At 48.3% G+C, this 23558-nt stretch overlaps 1 protein-coding gene across 1 annotated transcript; it reads right to left on the bottom strand.

Annotated features, from left to right (window-relative positions):
- Positions 1-11369: 11369 nt before the first annotated feature.
- Positions 11370-16131, bottom strand: LOC308575263 (protein S100-A7-like). The gene is made up of 3 exons (XM_081173926.1): positions 16050-16131; positions 14057-14301; positions 11370-11596 (listed from the first exon to the last, which is right to left on the bottom strand). Exons 2-3 carry the CDS (start codon positions 14279-14281, stop codon positions 11432-11434), a joined length of 390 nt encoding a protein of 129 aa, XP_081030052.1. The 5' UTR covers positions 14282-14301; positions 16050-16131; the 3' UTR covers positions 11370-11431.
- Positions 16132-23558: the final 7427 nt, after the last annotated feature.

The following is a 23558-nucleotide window of genomic DNA, read 5'->3' as shown; positions in this document are numbered from 1 at the left end:
CTCTCCCATTGCAAGAATCTACTGACAATGTTTTCAGAAAGGAGGGGGCAGAATCTGCTCATCACTTCTTCCGAGAGCCAGTGTGGTGTAGTGGTTAAGAACAGTAGACTCATAATCTGGTCAACCGGGTTCGCTTCCCCGCTCCTCCACATGCAGCTGCTGGGTGACCTTGGGCCAGTCACACTTCTTTGAAGTCTCTCAGCCCCAATCACCTCACAGAGTGTTTGTTGTGGGGGAGGAAGGGAAAGGAGACTGTTAGCCGCTTTGAGACTCCTTCGGGTAGTGATAAAGCGGGATATCAAATCCAAACTCTTCTTCTTCCTCCTCCTCCTCTTCTTCTTCTTTCTTCTTCTTCTTCTTCTTCTTCTTCTTCTTCCACTCCAGCCTGACTCTGTGGAAGTCTGAGTGTTATCTGTGTACAGTGGTGCCTCAGGTTACATATGCTTCAGGTTACAGACTCCGCTAACCCAGAAATAGTGCTTCAGGTTAAGTACTTTGCTTCACTGTAGAGATAAGATGACTGCTTAAGCAACTGTAACACTCATGCAGTCCAGTAGCCTCTGTTAGTCTTTAGTTTCTAGTTTATTTTTAGTTTGCAGCAGCTGTAAAAGAATACAGTGGTGCCCCGCAAGACGAACGCCTCGCAAGACGGAAAACCCGCTATACGAAAGGGTTTTCCGTTTTGGAGGCGCTTCGCAAAACGAATTTCCCTATGGGCTTCCTTCGCAAGACGAAAGCCCATAGGGAAATCTCCGGGACAGCGGGGAAGTGCAGCGCTTCTTCCCCACTGTCCTCGGACCTCCTCCGAAGGCTGGCAGTGGGGTGGAAAGCCCTTCTCCCCGCGCCAGCCTTCGGAAGGCTCCTCCGAAGGCTGGCGGTGGGGAGAAAAGCCCTTCTCCCCGCGCCAGCCTTCGGAAGGCTCCTCCGAAGGCTGGCGGTGGGGCGGAAAGCTCTTCTCCCCGCGCCAGTCTTCGGATGGCTGTCCTGAAGACTTGCGGTGGGAGGAGGGTTTTCCTTCCCACCGCCAACATTCAGAATGCTGTTCTGAATGTTGGCGGTGGGGAGGAAAAACCCTCCTCCCACCGCAAGCCCCGGGAACAGAGGAGAAGCGCTGCGCCCCTTCCCCTCTGTTCCCGTACCTGTCCTGAAGGCTTGCGGTGGGGAGAAAAGCCCTTCTCCGCACCGCCAGCCTGGCAAGCGGTTTCCATAGGAACGCATTAATTGATTTTCAATGCATTCCTATGGGAAACCGTGCTTCGCGAGACGAAAAACTCGCAAGAAGAAAAAACTTGCGGAACGAATTAATTTCATCTTGCGAGGCACCACTGTAAAGAAGATATGCTTCAGAGCCGTCATTCGTGTAGTTCATATTCTGCTGTGCTCTGCGGACTTTGGCACTGAGTTTGGTGCTCACAGCTCAAAGTTGTGAGTCCATAGCAGTTAGACCTGCTTCGCTTCAGTGGAAGGTCTCTGGAAGTGCTTTCCCAGCTCTCCTGGCCCAGTCGGGGCTGGGCACCGGCTCAAAGGCGAAGCTGACATCATTTATGGGGCCCAGTGGCTTCTGACGCTGATGCCGGATGGCAGAACAGAAGCTGCAAGTTGGATTTATTTGCGGTGCCCAGAAGCAGAGTTTTTGGAGCTGTTTTCCACGCTGCTGCTGCTGCTTGTTTTATGGAGGTATGTTGCTGGCTGCCAAGAAAAGAAGATAGCGTCCCTGTTTGACTGTTAATTGTGAGAGTGGAGGAAGAGAGTGGGAGAGAGAGTTGCTGAAGGAGTCCCAAGTGTAATGGCTTGGCTCTCCAACAGAAGCAAGACACGGGCAGTCATTATCTCAGGTTTATTGCTCAAACACATAAATCACTCCAGAGCTCCTTCACTCAGACTCTGTCTGACTCCAAGTTTGCAGTTGCCGAGCCTAAACTCCACCCCTTCCTCTTCTTCCAACAGGGGAAAAAACCCTTCGAGTTTTGGGGCTGGCTATTCCTGGCCTCTCTCCATCTGTTTCTGAGCTAAGATTGATATTTTGTGTCTCCCTGCTCTGGCTCCCCCTTCCTTGACCACTATCTGCTGCCTGCCCTCTGTTCTCTGAAGCCATGCCGCTAGGCTGTCCCTCCTCCCTCTCACATTCCAGTGTTCTTATCTCTCTTTCTCTGGCCTCATTCCCAGCCCCTGTCAGCTCCAGAACAAAGCTGTCAGGGGACTGCCATTGGCTCAGGGGCGAGAGGGGAAAAGCAGGGTGGATTACAGAGAGCCCCCAAAGATCGTGGGAAGCAGCACCTCCTCAGCGGAGGAGAGTAACCACGCCTCCGGTGGAGAGGAGCTTCAGGGCTCAGAGGAGGCGAGACGGTGCCAGGACACCTTGCCTGAGCAAAGCGGGTAGGAGAGAGGTCCTCCGTTACCCACGCTCTCCTTGCGCAGTAGGCTTCCGTGCAGAGAGGGGAAGCAGAGACTGGGCGTCAAGAAACTACTCTGCAGGGGAAGGTTTAAGGACTGCCCACTCTCAGATTCTGCCAGTGAATGAGTGAGCCACAGAATAGTGGAGCTCTGCATGGTGAAGGTTTTTTTGGCACCAATAACAAGGCTTTTTTAAGGGACGTGGGTGGCGCTGTGGGTTAAACCACAGAGCCTAGGGCTTGCCGATCAGAAGGTCAGCGGTTCGAATCCCCGCGATGGGGTGAGCTCCCGTTGCTCGGTCCCAGCTCCTGCCAACCTAGCAGTTCGAAAGCACGTCAAAGTGCAAATAGATAAATAGGTACTGCTCTGGCAGGAAGGTAAACAGCGTTTCTGTGCACTGCTCTAGTTCGCCAGAAGCGGATTAGTCATACTGGCCACATGACCCGGAAGCTGTCTGCAGACAAACGCCGGCTCCCTTGGCCAGTAAAGCGAGATGAGCGCCGCAACCCCAGAGTCACTCACGACTGGGCCTAATGGTCGGGGGTCCTTTTACCTTTACTTTAACAAGGCTTTACAGCCGACCAGGGAGGCATTTGCCTGATTGCTCTCGAGCAACCCCCTGATACCCTTACAGAAGCTGACACCAAGACTTTCTTTGTGTTGCACGTAGGGAAGTGTCTTGCTTTAATTAACAGCAGACATGGCCTGTGCACATTCCGGCCAAATGGCTCTATCTTTTCCTCTACTCACGCCCGAGACCTAGCCAACGTGGCAGGTCAAAATGAAAACGCTTTTACAGAGGGAAATGCTATTCCACACCATAGAAGATGACCCCCCCCCCCAGGAGGATGCAGATGAATGGCCTGAGTGGCACGTTGCAGACATGAGAGCCCAGGGGACAATTGTTTTAAGTGTCTCAGACCACTTGTTGGTAAACTTAGAGGGTCAATTACAATTGCTTTTCAAATAGTTCATATATTTACTCCAGTCTTCTAAGAATCTCTGGTTCGCAGGTTTCGAACCTTTCCTGTTAATTTATGTAATTCTGCACAGTCCATTAATTTCATCCGCCATTCTGCTTTCATCGGTAATTCTTCTTGCTTCCATTTTTGTGCCCCCACCCAGTGGTTTCATGTAGATGTTAAACAACATGGGGATAGGATTGAGCCCTGTGGAACCCCACATTGAAGGTTCCATGGGGCTGAAAAGCATTCCCCAAGCAACAATCTCTGGGAACGGCCATTCTAGTTGGACTGGAAGCAGCACAAAGCAGTGCCACCCACTTTAGTTTGGAAAGTTGCTCCAGAAGGAAACCATGGTCGGTGGTATCAAAAGATGCTGAGAGGTCGAGGAGAATTAACAGGGACATGTTTCTCTTCTCTCTATCTCAACAGAGGTCATCATACAGGGCGACCAAATCAGTTTCTGTGCCTAAACCCCGATTGAAATGATCCAGAAAATCAGTTTCTCCCAAAAAGCACCTGGATCTGGTCTGCGACCACTCACTCCAGAACCTTGCTAGGAAAGGTAGATTAGCAACTGGCCCGTAGTTAGTTAGGTTTTTCGAATCCGGGGAAGCTTTCTTAAGGATTGGCTTTACCACCACCGCCTCCAAACAGGGAGAGACCACCCAATCTCGCAAAGAGGCATTGATCAACTCCCTGGACCAGCCAGCTGTATTTCCTTTCCTTCGATGGACTTCCAACTTCACTCTTGCAGTTTAAATGGGAACACTTCTTACAAATTTTGTCAGTGTTTTTAACTAAAAGCTAAGGATGGGGCAATGCGCCCTATGTGGGGCTACCTCTGAAGGTGCCCCAGAAAATGCAATTAATCCACAATGTGGCAGCTACGCTGGTGACTGAGTTAAGAGCTCCAGAAAGATTCTTTCTGAACCCGGGGATATGATGATCTTCAATTTGTCAATTAATTTGTCTGGCACAGGTATTTAATGGGGGGGTGGACACTGTATTAATTTGATTTAAAAATTTAAAGAATGTTTTAAAAACAAAGAGTGTTTTGCATCAATTTTCCCATGAAAAATATTGAGTTAACCAGCCTGGAATCGCCTGGATCCCCACTGGGGGCCATTTTTAAGAAAAAGTGTCATGTGGACCATGTTCCAATCTTTAGAGGCAGTTCTTGTGAACATTTCAGTTCCTCAAGAGCTCATGCATAGAGCCCTTCTGGACCTGGGGATATGATGATCTTTGTCAATTAATTTGTCAGGCCCAGGGACCTGCACTATATCTTCTGCAGTGAAGGGTGAAGACTGATCCTAATAATTTATCCAGCTGCTCTACAAATTCCCTGTCTTCCTTTCAAACGACCTTCTATTCCTCTTCCTCCAAAATTCCAGCTCCCCACCCACCACCCAGAACCAGTTTCCTTCTTCTAACAAAAAGAAACAGTATGTTATGTTGGTCTTTAAACAAGATTTCTATATTCTTACTTAAGTCTTTTGGCCACTTCTCGTTTATCCTACTGGAATCCTCTTATCCTCGAGGGAATGTCCTGACCTGCAGTTTTTGCTGCAGCTAAGATTCTGTTACTGTGCCTCCGAAAAACACCCCACAAAAGGAGATGGGTCTTTGAATCAAATCTTTATTGTCTCAGGAGGACATGAGCTTTAGAGATGGAGTTGAGTTGATGGATTCTTCACCTCCAGGTTGGTTCTTCATGCTGTGGAGTTCTCATTGGACTTGAAAAGAACTCTTCTTAATATTTCCGTGAACTCCCAGAAGTCGACCTGGCCTTCATTTACTTCCAAAGCCTCATCAACGACAGAAGAGGCCTTTTTGTTGTGCAGTTGGGAGAGAATAAAGAAGGAAAGATGGTTACAGTGGCTGAAACCTGTGGAAAAAGGAAGCGGTCTGCTGATGAATTCAAGCACACACAAGAGTATGATACACTTAGTCATCCTTCCTGGGATGTTCTAGGAGAGCTGTGTCTCTCCTAATGGCTGCCCTTGTGTGGATCATTCTGCTGAATTAATAAAAAATGAAAAAGTACTTAACAGTTGACTAGTACCAGCCAGGACAGGGGAATGGTAAGTAATTGCTTTACAACTGAAGAGGAGATAGCTTCAAAATAAGAAATTTCTTAATCCAGAAAAGGGAATAGCAAAGGGCAATCTGAGAAGTGAGAATTTTGAAAAGATGAAGAGAACGGAATTGCTTCCCCCATTGCAAGCAGTAACCCAACTGAGCAACAAACCACCCTCTCCTGCTCCTCACCATTGGCATGTCTGGAAGCTGGTCTTTTACCAGTTGACGCAGTCCTCTCTCACTCAGCACACGGCGTTCCTTGGGCTGAAGCATTGCACAGTCACTCGTGCCCATACTCTGTGGTTCTTCTGCATAACTATTGAAAACGTCGATTGTGATGTAAAGGGAGCGCTCCAGTTCAGTCCGGCTGCCTGACATGTTGACCTGTCAAGAGAACTTTCAGGTGGGTCAAGGAAGTGGAGGAAATGGAGTTAGACTCCAGTCACCCTCTTGAATGGCGATCACTTGCCACAGAATCATATTTAAGCTCCATGCTCAGAGGCGGATTCCAGAGGGATCTGGCAGAATATCAAGCTCCATGCTCAGAGGGATTTGGAAGAACATCAAGGTCCTTTAAACTTCCAGTGATGCCACGCCGTGAGAAGTGCTAAATTCTAATTTCTACAAAGATGGTAGATAAAAGGAGGACTCACCGAGGTCACCAGCTGTTCCCAATTGATGCCCCAGGAGTGTACAAGGAGCAGAAGGTGGGAACTGCATCCTGTATACCTGAAGAAAGTCTCCACCCCTGATTTCAGACAAGACACCGAGGTCCAGATCTGAGGGCCTTCTAGTGGTTCCCTCAATGTGAGAAGTGAAGTTACAGAGAGGGCCTTTTCGGTGGTGGTGCCCACCCTGTGGAACGTTCTCCTATCGTCTATCAAAGAGATGGTTACAGTGGCTGAAACCAGTGGAAAAAGCAAGCGGTCTTCTGATGAATTCAAGCACACACAAGAGTATGATACATTTAGTCATCCTTCCTGGGATGTTCTAGGAGAGCTGTGTCTCTCCTAATGTCATGGGGCTCCCAACTCCCATTGGCCCCAGTTAGCACAGCCAACAGTCAGAGATGACAGAGGTTGTGGTCCAGACACTCCTGGGGGGGAAACACAATGGGGAAAGCTTGCTCAGAAAAATCCAAGGTTGGAAGCAGCGGTAGTTTCAGCCCAGTCCTTCAATAGTTAGCAGGCTGATAACCAAGAATAACTTACAGGAGGGATGAGGAAATCGCCACCCCACCCCCCGAATATTGCTGGACTCTCCAACTCACAGTGACCCCAGCAGTTGACAGGGCAATTCCTGCACTCAGGGACCAAAATGCATTGCAACCATTGGAACCAAGAAAACAGTAACTTGTAACATGGAATTTTACAAGTCAGTGTTTTTAACTAAAAGCTAAGGATGGGGCAATGCGCTCTACGTGGGGCTACCTTTGAAGGTGACCCAGAAAATGCAATTATTCCACAATGTGGCAGAGCTAGGCTTGCGACTGTGAGTGGCTGCAGGGACCATTTAACACCTGTCCTGAGAGATCTGCATTAGCTCCCAGTACGTTTCTGAGCACAATTCAAAGTGTTGGTGCTGACCTATAAAGCCCTAAACAGCCTCGGTCCTGTATACCTGAAGGAGCGTCTCCACCCCCATCGTTCTGCCCAGACACTGAGGTCCAGCGCCGAGGGCCTTCTGGCGGTTCCCTCATTGCGAGAAGCCAAGTTACAGGGAACCAGGCAGAGGGCCTTCTCGGTAGTGGCGCCCGCCCTGTGGAACACCCTCCCTTCAGATGTGAAGGAAATAAGCAGCTATCCTATTTTTAAAAGACATCTGAAGGCAGCCCTGTTCAGGGAAGATTTTAGTATTTAATGCTGTATTGTTTTTAGCACTCAATTGGGAGCCGCTCAGAGTGGCTGGGGAAACTCAGCCAGATGGGTGGGGTAGCGTGACTGGTTTCAAGAGAGATGACTCCCAGGAAAACATTGCATTGCGCTACCACCAGGCTGCCCTAATAAATTGGGTAGCGCATTAAATATTGCTGCTTGTGTGTGTGGGTGTGTGGGTGTGGGTGTAAAATAATGGATCCACAAAATTCCTGGACTCTTCTTGGTGGTGTTATCAGCACCTTAAACAATTCAGCAGCATCAAGAAACTTGGCTATCTCACTGCTTGCTCCTGCCCCCAGGTCAACGTGTCTAAAAGTACAAGTCCCAAAACCGGCAAGAGTATTGGAAACAAGAAGAAATTCTGATGAAAGATTACTGTTGAAAATGATATGTTAAAAAAACTAATAAAAATTATATTAAAAAATAATAATAATAAAGTACAAGTCCCAAGACCAATCCTTCTTGCACGCCTCCTTTGGAAGAACAGCCCATTAATCAAACATCCTAGCCGAGCTCAATGCATGTACCTTTTGCACCATCTAGTGGCTCAGATTGTTGTCACGGTATGATGACAATCTTGCACAAAGCACGCAGTTTCCTTGATGCTTGTCATTAACCAAACGAGCCTCCTAATTTCCTGATCTGCAGCACACGTTCTGCCTGCTCTTCTGTTGCTCTTGGTCAGGGCTGGAGTCAGATGCAGGTCAGCAATAAAGGAGGAAGATCTCCGTTGTCAGTGAAATTAACTCTTTATCCAAGGAAACAAACGTACAACTTGGCCTCTTGGCCTCAGCAACATTTCTCAGTAGGTCTTGCCCCTATGGAGCAGTTGCCAGGACTGGAGGTCCCGGCCTTCCACACCTCCCTAAGGCTCTGTCTCTCCCAGATGTTTCCCTTTTATATATATATAAATTCATCTTTATTGATTTAAAATACAAGCGGGATGGTAAACGGCATTCTGTGTGCTGCGCTGGCTCGCCAGATGCAGCTTCGTCACGCTGGCCACGTGACCCAGAAGTGTCTGTGGACAGCGCTGGCTCCTGGCCTCTAGAGTGAGATGAGCGCACAACCCTAGAGTCTGGCAAGACTGGCCCGAACGGGCAGGGGTACCTTTACCTTTACCTTTACAATCTTACAATAAAGGTAAGTACAACAAAAGTTAAGCACAGAAAAGGAAAAGGAAAGGAAAAAAGAATTCTCCACATCAAAAACTACAAAAAGTTTAAAAGTAACAAGAAAAGAAAAAGAAACAATTAAAAGTACCCAGATATTTATACAGCATCATGTCGTAAGGTTCCCCTGACTTTTCCAGTTTGCTAATTGGAAATACTCTATCATGAGTGTTTGCCATTTCTGTTATTGTTGGTGTTATTTCGCCTTTCCAACTTCTGGCCGCCAGTATTCTCCCAGTGCTCTCTCCCAGATGTTTCCCAAGCAGCCTCAACATGCGTCTACACACCTCTGGTCCCTGCTCTGCCTTCCTCATTATCCTGCACATTCTTGGAGACCAAGGGGGAGAGGAACTTGTCTGTGCTAGTCCCAGGGGCTAACCGAGAGCCGAGGTCTGAGTCCAGTCCTAGGTCGATGGTGCGGTATGGAGGCTGTCCGTCACAGCTGTAGCTGGTCCAAGGCGGGGAGTCGGGTGAGGTCAGGAACTCTGGCAGAAGAGCAGGACAGGGTGCAGGCAGGAACAGGCTAGCAACAACGTTGCTCCCGCAACCTGGGACTGGGCTGACTGGCTTTTATCTGCCCCAAGGCATAGGGCAGCCCCGGTCCACAGGTGACTCGCCTCTCCTGGCCTGAAGGTGAGCACTCCTCCTACAGGAACTTAGTTCCCTCCGTCTCTCTGCCCTGAGCCTCTGCAGCTCAGGAGAGGCTGGAGGGTTACCGGACCCAGAGGCAACCTCCTCTTCCCCTGATGGGGCTGAGAGTGGAGCACCTGCAGGCAATGGGTCCTCCATCACCTCAGGAGCCAGAGCAGACTCAGATGGTGCCTGCACCTGAGGATCCAGCACAGGTGAGGACCCTTCAGGATCATGCCCCAGCCCCAGGTCAGCTGGTTCTGGAGGCGGGGACTCCTGTGCAGGCTGGGATTCCTCAGGTTCAGCCTTTGAGTCCGAATCCCAGGCCATCACACCGTCGCAGCAAGAGAGGGAGACTTCCTGGATTTTTCAGCAGCCCCTTGACCCACCCACCCCCTTCTCTTCTTCAGCCTTGGAGTCTGAACTGCTCCCTATCACAGGCTCTTCCCGCACACTTCACCCTGTTGCCCCTTCAAGTATCTGGCACCTCCTCCCAGTCTTCTCCCTCTGATCTCTCCTTGGTATCCCATTACCTCTTCTGCACATGCTTCTGCACATGCGCAAAGTGCGATTGCAGAAACCCAGAAGTAACCCATTCTGGTATTTCTGGGTTTGGCGCGGTGCGCAACCCAAAAATGTGCAACCTGAAGCGTCTGTAACCTGAGGTGTGACTGTACTGGGGTCAGATGAAAAGTGTTACTGTTTTTGATTGTGTGTGTTCTAATGCCTTTAACTTACCTGTTATTGTTCTACAGGGAAGCTGCGTTCTGCTGCCTGTTCATTTATCTGGGGACAGATATCTTGTTTTTGGAGAAAGGTAGTGTTGTGAGTTATTTTGGGGGAGCGGGGAATCAGTTGTTATGCCTGTGGCCCCTTCTAAACTTTGCATCAAGCAGGGATGCAATTCCTGCAATATCCAGGCTAGCTTCCTGGTGTGGTAATGGCCTAAGTATGGGACATTATAGGGACACGGGTGGTGCTGTGGGTTAAACCACAGAGCCTAGGACTTGCCGATCAGAAGGTCGGCGGTTCGAATCCCCGAGATGGAGTGAGCTCCTGTTGTTCGGTCCCTGCTCCTGCCAACCCAGCAGTTCGAAAGCACGTCAAAGTGCAAGTAGATAAATAGGTACCGCTCCGGTGGGAAGGTAAACGGCATTTCCGTGTGCTGCTCTGGTTCGCCAGAAGTGGCTTAGTCATGCTGGTCACATGACCTGGAAGCTGTACGCCGGCTCCCTCGGCCACTAAAGCGAGATGAGTGCCGCAACCCCAGAGTCGGCCACGACTGGACCTAATGGTCAGGGGTCCCTTTACCTTATGGGTCATTAACGGAACAAAAGAAGTGGCTTGGCAACACAGGGCAAACAGCTGGGGGGCGGCCTTCCTCAACTAACTGATGGTGAGGAAGACAAAGCAAGTAGCAGGCTGGGAAAGCCAGAGTCAGAGCCATGCCTGATTTCAGCTTGAATCCAAGGCTGTGGCTGTGCAAGAAGCAAGACCCTCTTGGGCTGTTAATACTGCGAGCCCCTCCATCGTAGACTCAGCCAGGGGTCAGCAAACCTTTTCAGCAGGGGGCCGGTCCGCTGTCCCTCAGGCCTGGTGGAGGGCCGGACTATATTCTGAAGAAGAAAAATGAACAAATTCCTATGCCCCACAAATAACCCAGAGATGCATTTTAAATAAAAGCACACATTCTACTCATGTAAAAACACGCTGATTCCCAGACCATCCGCGGGCCGGATTTAGAAGGCAATTGGGCCGGATCCGGCCCCCGGGCCTTAGTTTGCCTACCCATGACTCAGGCTGTATATATGTGTGAATAAACCATATATCTTAAAGGCACCACAGTCTCTGCTGTCCCTCATTCCAAGGAAACTGAACCCTGGGTAAGCTCCTGGAACCCCTGGAAATTGGGGGAATTGAGGAAATACATTTGCATTTTGATTATTACAGAATTAAGCATTTCCTTCTGTAAAAAAATATATAATAATAATGTTACTTTTTATAGGCCGATGTATGTAATGGTACTGCTGGTTTTTCCTGTTATGATCAGTGTTTTTCCTATTATGAATTCATGGTAATGGATTTTGTTTTTTTTAAAAGGTATGTTCCATTGAGAAATGGTGGGATTACCTTCATGGGAGGTTTTTAACAGAGGTTGGGCAGCCCACATTGCAAGGAGCCAGACTAGATGACCCCGGGGGTCCCTACCAATGCTACAATTCTATGAACAGATGCTTTAGGGTCACACGTCTCGTGCAAATCCTTTATTTGGCAGCTTTTACAACAGGCAGTACCAATTTATGGGGGGAGCTCAATCGTGGTCTGGGCCACATCGGTCCTCGCCGTGACTCAGGCGATGGGTATCGTCTGCCAGGAGAGCAAACACTTTGGTGAACTCCTCAAAAGTCAGTTGTCCGGTCTTGTCAACATCTGCCTTTTTGAAGAGCTCTTTCATATAGTCTGGGCGGTTTCTGTTCTGTAAGGGAAGATGGGGAGAACTAGATGAAACTTTGGTTGGCAAATGCTCCTCTGAAAACATCATGATCTGCCTTATTCTTTGACCTTAGGGGACCAGATATGGCTGGACTACAGTTTCCATCATCCATCACCACTTGCAATAAAAACCATGATATAGCTCTCAAGGCTATATCCATTGACGACAGATTGCTGTTCTACAGCTCCCTCTGGTGTCACATTTTTATAACATATTTTTAACGTTTTAACTGACCATTGTAAATAATAATAATAATAATAATAATAATAATAATAATAATAATAATAATATATTTTTATCCCCCTCCATCTGGCTGGGTTTTCCCAGCCACTCTGGGTGGCTCCCAACAAAATGATAATAATAATAATAATAATAATAATAATAATAATAGAAAGCGATAAAATATCAAATATTAAAAACTTCCCTAAACAGGGCTGCCTTCAGATTTCTTCTCAAAGTCGTATAAGTTATTTATCTCCTTGACATCTGAGGGAGAGTGTTCCACAGGGAGGGTGCCACTACCGAGAAGGCCCTCTGCCTGGTTCCCTGTAACTTGGCTTCTCGCAGTGAGGGAACTGCCAGAAGGCCCTCGGTGCTGGACCTCAGTGTCCGGGCTGAACGATGGGGGTGGAGACGCTCTTTCAGGTATACTGGAAGATTAGTCCTGATTAGTCCTGTCAGTATTTTGCAGGAGGGATAAAATAAAATATAATCCTTCCAGTAGCACCTTAGAGACCAACGTACGGTAAGTTTGTTATTAGTATGAGCTTTTGTGTGCATGCACACTTCTTCAGATACACTGAAACAGAAGTCACTAGACCCTTATATATAGTGAGAGGGTGGGGAGGGGTATTACTCAGAAGGGTGTTGGGAATGGGTGATTGGCTGATAGGTGTGGTAAATCAGTTGACGACTGTTAACGACTGCAATTGGTCTTACAGGAAAAAGCAAGGGGTGAGATGGCCAAAAATAGCTTTATCATGTACAATGAGATAAGAATCCAATATCTCTATTCAGACCAGGTCTCTCCATGGTTTTGAGTTTGGTAATAAGTCCCATTCCCACCACCCTTCTGAGTAATACCCCTCCCCACCCTCTCACTATATGTAAGGTTCTGGTGACTTCTGTTTCAGTGTACAGTGGTACCTCAGGTTACAGATGCTTCAGGTTACAAACACCGCTAACCCAGAAATAGTACCTCGGGTTAATAACTTTGCTTCAGGATGAGAACAGAAATAGCGGGAGGCCCTTTAGCTAAAGTGGTACCTCAGGTTAAGAACAGTTTCAGGTTAAGAACAGACCTCCAGAGCAAATTAAGTTCTTAACCTGAGGTACCACTGTATCTGAAGAAGTGTGCATACACACGAAAGCTCATACCAATAACAAACTTCTCTAAGGTGCTACTGGAAGGATTTTTTAAATTTTATTTCAACTGCGGCAGACCAACACAGCTACCTACCTATATCTAGAATTGCAGGAGGGGTGCAGGTGCAGACTAAAAGCTCACCCGCCAGGCCTCCCCATTTGGCCCCACATGGCCTTTTGAGGGAAGCTATGCCCAGCAGCCCTGCAACTAAAATCATACATAATGTGGGGCGTTGGTGTGGCAGGGAAGGCTTCAAAGGAAGAATCAGGGATTTGAAGTGGGCCCCCAATAGTTCCTTGGGGACCACAGTTTGGTTAAAGGTCCTGAGAGTTGCTAGGGGACCCTCTTTTCCCCTCACAGCACTACAGTTCCCAGGGTGGTTTAACAGTCCATCCCTTTTCTTGGGGAACTCAGTAAAGACCAGGTCTCATCTAACCCCTGCATCACCTTTGTGCAAGCAAATCAGGATGAACTCTCGGCAAACAGGTCATCCGGATGGCCCCAACATTACAAGAAAGCTAGCATCTTAAAAAGCAAAGACATCACGTTGCCAACAAAGGTCCATATAGTTAAAGCTATGGTTTTCCCATTAGTGATGTATGGAAGTGAGAGCTGGACCATAAAGAAGGCTGATCGCCGAAGAATTGATGCTTTTGAATTATGGTGCTGGAGGAGACTCTTGAGAGTCCCATGGACTGCAAGAAGATCAAACCGATCCATTCTGAAGGAAATCAGCCCTGAGTGCTCACTGGAAGGACAGATCCTGAAGCTGAGGCTCCAATACTTTGGCCACCTCATGAGAAGAGAAGACTCCCTGGATAAGACCCTGATGTTGGGAAAGATGGAGAGCACAAGGAGAAGGGAATGACAGGGGATGAGATGGTTGGACAGTGTTCTCGAAGCTACAAACATGAGTTTGACCAAACTGCGGGAGGCAGTGGAAGACAGGAGGGCCTGGCGTGCTCTGGTCCATGGGGTCACAAAGAGTTGGACATGACTAAACAACAACAACAACCTGACTCCCGATTTTTTGCAAACACATTTGCACCACCACCATTTCCTTTGGCTTCACTCACACAGGCAGCCAGGAAAGTGGGAGCTTGGCTCTTGAGAAGCTCCGTCATGTCCTTGAGGCTCAAGAAGTCATCCTTGCCTTCCCGAGGAGCGAATTGATGGTAGATGTTCACAATGATCTCGAGCGCCAACTCCAGAGTGCAGTGAGGCAAACTATCCGATGTACTCGGAGCCTTGGGATGGGTAACCGGAGGGTGTTGGTGGGTACTCGGACGATGGGTTGCCATTCTCTGCAATCTCTGCTGACCTGGAAGAGGCATAAAGCTGTTAAGATATTCCGTTCCACCTTAAGATGAACAGGCATGACTGTTGTGTGCCACATGCCTGTTTACATTCCAGCACAGCTTGCTGGGAACTTCCGTTTGTGTATAGCTTTTGCTTATGCTTCTTGCTTTGGACATGCAAGGAGAGCAGACATGTTTTTCTTTGTCCTGATGTGTGATGAATATAGGGGTTGCTCGTGCGTAAGTTGCCGCCACTCCTGGCTAAGTTGGCTTGTTAAACCTTTTCTGTCTGGACAGCCCTTCACTTCGTGGCTGCCTCAGTCGCTAGCAGTATCCGTCAGTGGGCGTTTCTTAAACCTTTTCCAGCATAAAAGCTGTTTGATGCCAAGTCTCCTCCTACTCTCCCTGCGCAGAAGTCTTCTGTGCAGGGAGTGTGTGGGTAGCGGAGGACCCGTGCTCTCCCCGCTGGTGTCCAGCGAAGAGTCCTGGAGCCCTCTCGCCGATTCCCCCATCTGCCCCCCTTTATCCCTGGTGTTGCGCTGATTTCCTTCCCCAGCTGATGAGCTGCCTCTCTCCCTGCTGGGTCCCTCTCCAGCATCACTTGAGAGCCTTCCCTCCGCCTCTGGCTCCGATGTCAGTTCCCTGACATGATGTATGCTAAATAAACTGCTGTGAATATGCTTTACATATGCCTCTATCTGCCCTTCTGTTGAGAAGAGTTTTTTTACTCTGCTGGCTTGCGTGCTCAGCTTCTGAAAGGTTTCTGAAGCCCTGAGTCACAATTTGATGCAGAACCAAGGACTGGAGTTTGACTGGCAACCAGCCGGTGGGCTGGAGCCAGCTGGGGGCCTGCCAATTGCCCCCGTTCCCTTGGACACATCTCAACAGAAACGTGTTCATAATCATGCGCCTTTTTGGCCACTAAAGCTATTAAGAATTTAGGAAGCCGCAAGCCAGCAAGATATTCCAGTTCAGCCACCAGCAGCAGATAAGGATGTGTGAATATGTCCGTTTCGGTTTCTCAGTTCTCCAAAAGACTATACATTGAAAATACTATGATAACACTGAGAACAGTCATGGATTCCTGCCCATCGCCCCTTGCAAAGAAAGAACCACGGCAATTGTAGATTGTTAAGGGCTGGAAGTCTCTCCTTGTTCCTATGTTTCAGTCATGTTCCACAGGAATACCTTGCAGGCTGTCCACACCCAGATGGACTCGCACAGGACGATGAAGAGAAATGAGGCCGGGGAGAGGCTGGCACTGCAGCATAAAGGCTGCTGGACACGCCCCCCCCCCATGGCACCTGGTTGGGCGGCCACCGGGGGGGGGGGGCGTGAGTGCCAGCCAGGTGAGCTGGAGGCAGGGGGCAATGCCCCCTGCTAGGAGCGGTGTTCGGGCTCCCGCCCACAACCACTCCCCTCTCTTTCAGGGAGGAGAGTCTTTGTACGAACAGCTGTGGAGGCTGCAGGGCCTGAGAGGAACATGCCCAGACCCCTGGTCCCTCTCACAGAACTCTAGGTTAGGTAAAATCGTCACCTAACTCTCCGAAATTATAAAGACCTCCTAAAGGACTCTGCAAATGAGGCAGAAAGGCAGAGGCCTCTTTTGTGGGGTAAGGAAACATTTGAGAAACTGTTACTACTATCATCATCATAAACGCCACCACATTTATAACTCGCCCTTTACCACCAAGTTACAACCATTTAAGATTTAAAAAACAGTTAAATCAGATTACAGGCACAGGAACAGGTGGAACCAGAAAACACACACCTTGGGTGTCAAAGGCCAGGTGAAGAAAACTGTAAAGTTGTACAGTAAGCCTGCAATTTACACAGGGGTTACTTTCTGAGGATTGCGCCTAAAGCTAAAATTACGTATAGTCAAAACACATTTGGTTCAATGGCGGTTGGGTTTGCCAAAGTCCCCTTTTGGCCACTTAAAAACATATTGCCAAAACTTAGATAGCTTGAGGGTTTACCGGGAAGCGAAAAGCCAGATGAACCTCTGTGAGGCGGGAATTCCACAATTTCAGGGGCTGCCACAGAGAAGGCCCTCTCCTGGGGGACCACTACCCCAAACCTCTGAGGGAGGGGGGAGCTACCAAAAGGGTCACCTCTGCTCATTTTATTACCGGGGGGGTGGTCCTTTAAGGAGGAAGAGGGCCTTTCAGATATTTGGCGCCTAAGTCGTTTAGGATTTTAAACACAAATGGGCGGGCCCTGAATTGGGCCCAGAAACAGACCACTAGCCAATCTAACGCTTTTAGAACAGACCTTATGTGACATCTAAAAGCAACCCCAGCCAGCAGCGGAACATTTTACCCCGCTGCCCAGGGCGGGCACGCACCCAAGGGGGGCGGGGCACGGAGGGTGCCCTCCCAGGCGCAGGATAGCCGCTCTGGTGCATGGAGCGGCACACATGCCCTGCAACCAGGGGCGGAACGAGTCACCGATGGCAGACATTTGGCGCGCTGCCCACCCGCAGCTGCCAAATGTCACCCCCCTCAGCGAAGACACCCAGGGCGGTACGCCCCCACCATAACCCCCTTCCTCCACCCCTGACTCCAGCCACTGTGTTTTGGACCTGTGGAAGTTTTCTGAGACATTTCCAGTGGCAGCACCATGTACCGGTTATTGCAATCACTGGAGGACAGGTTTTGGCGCAACATTTCTCTAAAGAGAGGGGTTATAAGAGAGAGACTCACCAAGCTTGCCAGCCGATTCCTAGCCGTGGGTGTGATGTAGGGCTCTCCTGGCACTGTTTATATATACCTCCCTGAGTCTGGATTTCAGCGATAGTGATGACACAAGATTCAGCTGCTTATGAGGGAGTGACTGGGTGCCACCGAGGAATTACCATACAACCTGTTTCCTGATGGGAAGTCATTAATCCTGACCAAATTCCATATGCGTCTGAAAACACCTTTCATTTTGTCACCTTCCACTCTTGTGCAATGATTAAGAGCCAAAGTTGCCCTGATTGCAGTTGTGTTTCTTGTATCCATGCCTTCTAGCCTGCACTGCAACAGTCGAGGGAGGGCAGGAAGCCAGGCAGAGAAAGTTAGACTTCGTCTTTAGCTTCGCTGCCACCGCTAAACAGCCCTTTCAACCTTCTTGGACTAAAAGTGGTCCAGCCTATTCCCAAGAGTGATTTGAGCAGGATGACAATCAGTTGGTGGCTTAATAACCTTTGAAGGTGACTAGGAAATAACTAATCCAGAATGTGGCAGCTAGACTGGTGACTAGGGGCGGCCACCGGGACCACATAACACGGGTCTTGAAAGACCTACACTGGCTCCCAGTACGTTTCTGAGCACAATTCAAAGTGTTGGTGCTGACCTTTAAAGCCCTAAACAGCCTTGGTCCAGTATACCTGAAAGAGTGTCTCCACGCCCATTGTTCTGCCCGGACACTGAGGTCCCGCACCGAGGGCCTTCTGGCGGTTCCCTCATTGCGAGAAGCCAAGTTACAGGGAACCAGGCAGAAGGCCTTCTCGGTAGCGGCGCCTGCCCTGTGGAACGCCCTCCCACCAGATGTCAAAGAGAAGAACAACTACCAGACTTTTAGAAGACATCTGAAGGCAGCCCTGTTTAGGGAAGCTTTTAATGTTTAATAGGTTATTGTATTTTAATATTCTGTTGGAAGCCGCCCAGAGTGGCTGGGGAAACCCAGCCAGATGGGCGGGGTATAAATAATAAAGTATTATTATTATTATAATTACTATTATTCTGATCTTGCAACGCAGCTGTGCAATTTCATTTTGCAAAGGTCACCTTCCTGGGGCAGGTGATGATTAAAAGCAATATAAAGGTATAATTCCTGCAGCAAAGATAATCCTATGTAAATGCACCTGAGAGTAAGCCCAATTGTATACAGAGACAGATTTCCTTCTGAGTGTTGCTGCAGGAAGGCATAGGATATGGGAGGGGGTGTCTGTCTGTCTTCTCTCACTGCTACCTCTCTCCCCTCCACTTCCAGTTTTATCTATTTATGCTAATTGAAAGAAAGCTGGTGCAAAACATGCCAGTGTAAAGGGACAAAAAGGGGCATGTGGATGGTAGGAAGTGGGATTATTATTATTATTATTATTGTTATTATTATTGTTATTATTATTATTAATTGAATTTTTGAATTTATATACCACCCTATACCCCAAGGTCTTGGTGCACTTCACTGAATAAAATCAAAATATAAAACCACAAAATACATAATCAAAATAAAAACAACAACCGTAATAACCCCCCACCCCCAAAAACCACGTTTTAAAAGGGCATAGGATCATCACAACATTTAAAGTAAGACAATTAACAAAGCCACTCGTTAGAAAGAGCATGATCTCAGAAATGTCTGCAGGAATATTTAGGGGCAACCAAATTGGCTGGGTGCCTTTCTGATACAGTTAAGCTGCATCCTAACTGTTTACTGGTTCTTTGTTCATGTTTCCTGTTTTCTTTTCCCAAGCAGAGATAATGTCTTGGCATGGTGGCAGCTCCCTAGAAAAAGGTCAGCAACTTTGGGGTTCCCCCCTTTAAAAAGGTCAGCAACACTGGGAAATAGGGGGGTGCCCCGCCGGAAGGATCTTTGCACCACAGCGCCGGATATGCAAACTGTTGTGGACATGCTGGGAGCTGGATTTGAGACGGGGGAAACGAATAACCGAAGGAAACTGTCAGGGAACTGCCATCAGTGCTGGAGGGAGAGAGAGAGCTCCAGAGGGATCCCAGAGAGCGTCACAGGATTGGGAGAGGCAGCCCATCTTCTGGGGAAGGGAATCAGCCCAGCTCCAGTAGAGAAGGGGGGCAGATGGGGGAATCTGAGAGGGAGTCACAGGACTCCTTGCCGGGGACCAGCGGGGGGAGGAAGGGTCCTCCGCTGCCTACTCCCTCCTTGCGCAGAAGGCTTCCGCGCAGGGAAAGTAGGAGGCGACTGGGCATGAAATAACTTATTTGCTGGGAGAAGTTTAAGAAACGCCCACTGACGGATTCTGCCAGCGATTGAGACAGCCACGGGTGAGTGGCTGTCCGGACAGAAAAGGTTCACTTAGGCAACCCAGCCAGGTGTGGGCACCGGCTTACGCACGAGCAACCCCTTGAACCATTACAGAAACAGAAGTAGACAAATTGGCCCATCCGTCCCTTTGATAGGCAAAATCCCATTAGCAAGAAGGTGGTGAGCTCAGCTGTACAGAAAGGATCCCCAGGTCCCAAAGTTCCCAAACTTGTTCTACCAAGGGTTTTGCAATCCACTGTTGAAAACCCTTTGGTTCCAATACACAGAGAGGCGTCCTTGTTGTTGAAATGTGGTACCCGGAAGGAGAACCAATGGAAGTCCTCATCTACATCCCAAATCACTTACTGGAACTCTGAAACAGGTTGATCCTTTGAGGAGACTGACTCATCTTCAGGCAGCTTTGGCAATTATTTCCCAATCGTGAACTTAGCAGAGTCAGACCCTTGACACACCTAGATCAGTAGCATCAACACAGATTGGCAGCAGCTCTCCGTGGTTTTGGGCAGAGCCATTCTCAGCCCAGCTGGAAATGCCGGGAATTCGACCTCCGGCCTTTGTCCATGCAGAGACGGCTCTACCCAGTGGCGTAGCATGGGTTGTCAGCACCCGGGGCAAGGCAAGTAATTTGTGCCCCCTAACCCGTGGATTTGCGCCCCCTAACCCGTGGACTTGCGCCCCCTAACCCTAACCCCCAGATGTTGTGCCCGGTGCGGCCGGGGCCCCCTGCACCCCCCACGCTACGCCACTGGCTCTACCAATGAGCTGTAGCCCTTTGTCAAACAAGCACATTTCCAAAATGCAGTCACAGACTAGACACATTTGTGGGGGCCATAACTAGCCATTCAAAGAAAGGAGGTGCTCTTTGTTGTATTATAGAATTGTAGAGTTGGAAGGGACCCTGAGGATCATCTAGTCCAGGCATGTCCGGGTTCAAGTAGGCTGTGATCTACTATCCAGTATCAAAAACTGGCAGTGATCTACCACACTCTCCCTTTGTCATTCTTCAACTTCTTCGCTTTAGGGGCAAGGGGTTAAGGCGTTGTTGGCGGCCAGAGAAACCCTGAAATATACTCGGAGTCAAGTGTGGATTTCATGCTCTTTATTCAGCTCATAGTAGGGAGGAAGGCCAGTTCCCCCGAAATGTCTGCTTTATATACATTATTTACACAATGGGCCCCATGTGATTGGCTAATTCCGGGATTCTCCTGTAGATCAATCAGGTTGCGGATTCACTTCCACTTGGAGTTGGATTGGGTGGCTCCTGTGGACCAATCAGACTGCTGCATTTTGGATCCTATTGTTCTAGGACCAATCAGACTGCTACATTTTGGATCCTATTGTTCTAGGACCAATCAGACTGATGCATTTTGGATCCTATTGTTCTAGGACCAATCAGACTGCTGCATTCTGGATCCTATTGTTCTAGGACCAATCAGACTGCTGTATTCTGGATCCTATTGTTCTAGGACCAATCAGACTGCTGCATTTTGGATCCTATTGTTCTAGGACCAATCAGACTGCTGCATTCTGAATCCTATTGTTCTAGGACCAATCAGACTGATGCATTTTGGATCCTATTGTTCTAGGACCAATCAGACTGCTGCATTTTGGGTCCTATTCATCTCAGTACATAACAGGATCCCTAACTGCTCAAAAGCCAGGGGAGTTTGAAAATACAAGAGAAGCATTGCTGGGTTTTTAATAATCCCACTCTCCAGCTTCTTGTTCAGAGATTGGCAAGAACTGAACATGAACAGAGAGCTGGGCACCACGAAGGGAAGGAGGCATGCTAAAGAGCTGGGAGATGGCAAGGCAGCTATGTAGGGCAAATGTCTTGGAAGTGTGCAGGTAGATGCATGCTTCTTTTTGTATATTGTGAAAATAATTATTAATAGTTTAGCTTATTAAATGGCAATGTTATTAAATACACTAATGATGTTCATTGGCCCTTGGACATTTGATTAAGCTCGATGAGTTGACTTGCTTAAATACACGATGAGTTTAAAGGAGTAATAGAGTTTCCTGGAAGTTGCCATCAAGACAGACAAGGCGGTTTCTGAAGGGGCAGCAGCAAACCAGTGGGCATTACAAAGCCCAGCTACACTTGTAACATTCAATATTTTTCTTACACTCGTCCATTATAGTGCTTTTGTTATTTTTCTCGTTGAATAAAACGTCACGGGATTGGGAGAGGCAGCCCATCTTCTGGGGAAGGGAATCAGCCCAGCTCCAGTAGAGAAGGGGGGCAGATGGGGGAATCTGAGAGGGAGTCACAGGACTTCTTGCTGGGGACCAGCAGGGGGAGGAAGGGTCCTGAACATTCAATATTTTTCTTACACTCGTCCATTATAGTGCTTTTGTTATTTTTCTCGTTGAATAAAACACGGTGAACCATGTGTGTCATCGTCATGGATTGCTCTGAAGTCATTTCTTCACCAGGTAAAGTCATTTTAGCCCCCACCCCCTATTCCTCCCCCAATCTGTCCTGTACTTTGCCTGGCCAAAGGCAGCAACCCTGAGTCAAGCCAGTAGTCCATCTAGGCCAGTATTGTGGACACTGACTGGCAACAGCTCTCCAGGATTTGCAAGTGTTATGGAAATTACGGGGGGGGGCACATCTTTAAAGTTGTTAAATGGTACAAATATTATGCATAAATGTATCCTTTCAGCTTGACAGCTCAGGGAAGTTACCTAGCTTTAAAAACCACATAAAATCAACTCCTTTGCCAGTTTCCTTCATTCCACCCCCAATTTGTTTCATTGGTCAAGGACTTGGAAACTACTTGATCCCCGCCATAATCCCTCAAGCAGGAGGTCACGTACTCACAGGAAGGTACTCATAGGTGTCAATCGCTGGGCAAAAGCACTCCTTTGGACTTGCCCAGGTGGCAGACTACGCAAATCAAAGTTCTATCGTCCCTTTGTAGTAGGTGCTTAGAATGTACTTCCCAATACATATCCTGTATCCACCTGTTGCCCCAACACATCCTTCCTATATTCATCATGTATAACCTTCCCCTTTTCTGATATAGCAATGATGTAGTGATGATGCTTAATGAACTGTATGCTGGGATAAAAATTTTGTTGTTGTTGTTTAGTTGTTTAGTCATGTCCAACTCTTTGTGACCCCCTGGGCCAGAGCACGCCAGGCACTCCTGTCTTCCACTGCCTCCCACAGTTTGGTCAAACTCATGCTGGTAGCTTCGAGAACACTGTCCAACCATCTTGTCCTCTGTCATCCCCTTCTCCTTGTGCCCTCCATCTTTTCCAACATCAGGGTCTTATCCAGGGAGTCTTCTCTTCTCATGAGGTGGCCAAAGTATTGGAACCTCAGCTTCAGGATCTGTCCTTCCAGTGAGCACTCAGGGCTGATTTCCTTAAGAATGGAGAGGTTGGATCTTCTTGCAGTCCATGGGACTCTCAAGAGTCTCCTCCAGCACCATAATTCAAAGGCATCAATTCTTCAGTGATCAGCCTTCTTTATGGTCCAGCTCTCACTTCCATACATCACTACTGGGAAAACCATAACTTTTACTATACGGACCTTTGTTGGCAAGGTGATGTCTCTGCTTTTTAAGATGCTGCCTAGGTTTGTCATTGCTTTTCTCCCAAGAAGCAGGCGTCTTTTAATTTTGTGGCTGCTGTCACCATCTGCAGTGATCATGGAGCCCAAAAAAGTAAAATCTCTCACTGCCTCCATTTCTTCCCCTTCTTTATGCCAGCAGGTGATGGGACCAGTGGCCATGATCTTCGGGTTTTTTTTTATGTTGAGCTTCAGACCATATGTTGCGCTCTCCTCTTTCACCCTCATTAAAAGGTTCCTTAATTCCTCCTCACTTTCTGTCATCAAGGTTGTGTCATCTGCATATCTGAGGTTGTTGATATTTCTTCTGGCAATCTTAATTCTGGCTTGGGATTCATCCAGCCCAGCCTTTCGCATGACGAATTCTGCATATAAGTTAAATAAGCAGGGAGACAATATACAGCCTCGTTGTACGCCTTTCCCAATTTTGAACCAATCAGTTGTTCCAAAGTCCTTGTGACCCCATCCTCAGGGTTCAAAATTCCTCTTTGAACCTGTTGCGCAATAAACTTTGGTCTACAGCTATTTGCTCCGGTTGGTGGCTGGACTCCTTCCTTTATTCCGCAGGGACCTGCGGGCTCTGCCCAATGAGCTGGGTGACTGAGCAGCCTCGCACGTAGATATTTCCGTAACATCAAGTAAGGGGTGTCTCTCTCCGAGCCCTACATGGGGATGCCAGAGACCAAA

The sequence above is a fragment of the Podarcis bocagei genome, assembly GCF_964188305.1.
Source record: "Podarcis bocagei genome assembly, chromosome: 16".
Lineage (NCBI taxonomy): Eukaryota > Metazoa > Chordata > Lepidosauria > Squamata > Lacertidae > Podarcis > Podarcis bocagei.
This window is presented reverse-complemented; position numbering and strand designations above follow the sequence as displayed.

What these genes read in the sequence shown, in the direction of transcription:
- LOC308575263 (XM_081173926.1), bottom strand. Translation starts at nt 14,281, where the DNA reads ATGGCAACCCATCGTCCGAGTACCCACCAACACCCTCCGGTTACCCAT. An exon ending in CCACTTTCCTGGCTGCCTGT is followed by an intron (nt 11,597 to 14,056) that starts GTGAGTGAAGCC and finishes CTTCCCTTACAG; the next exon opens with AACAGAAACCGCCCAGACTA.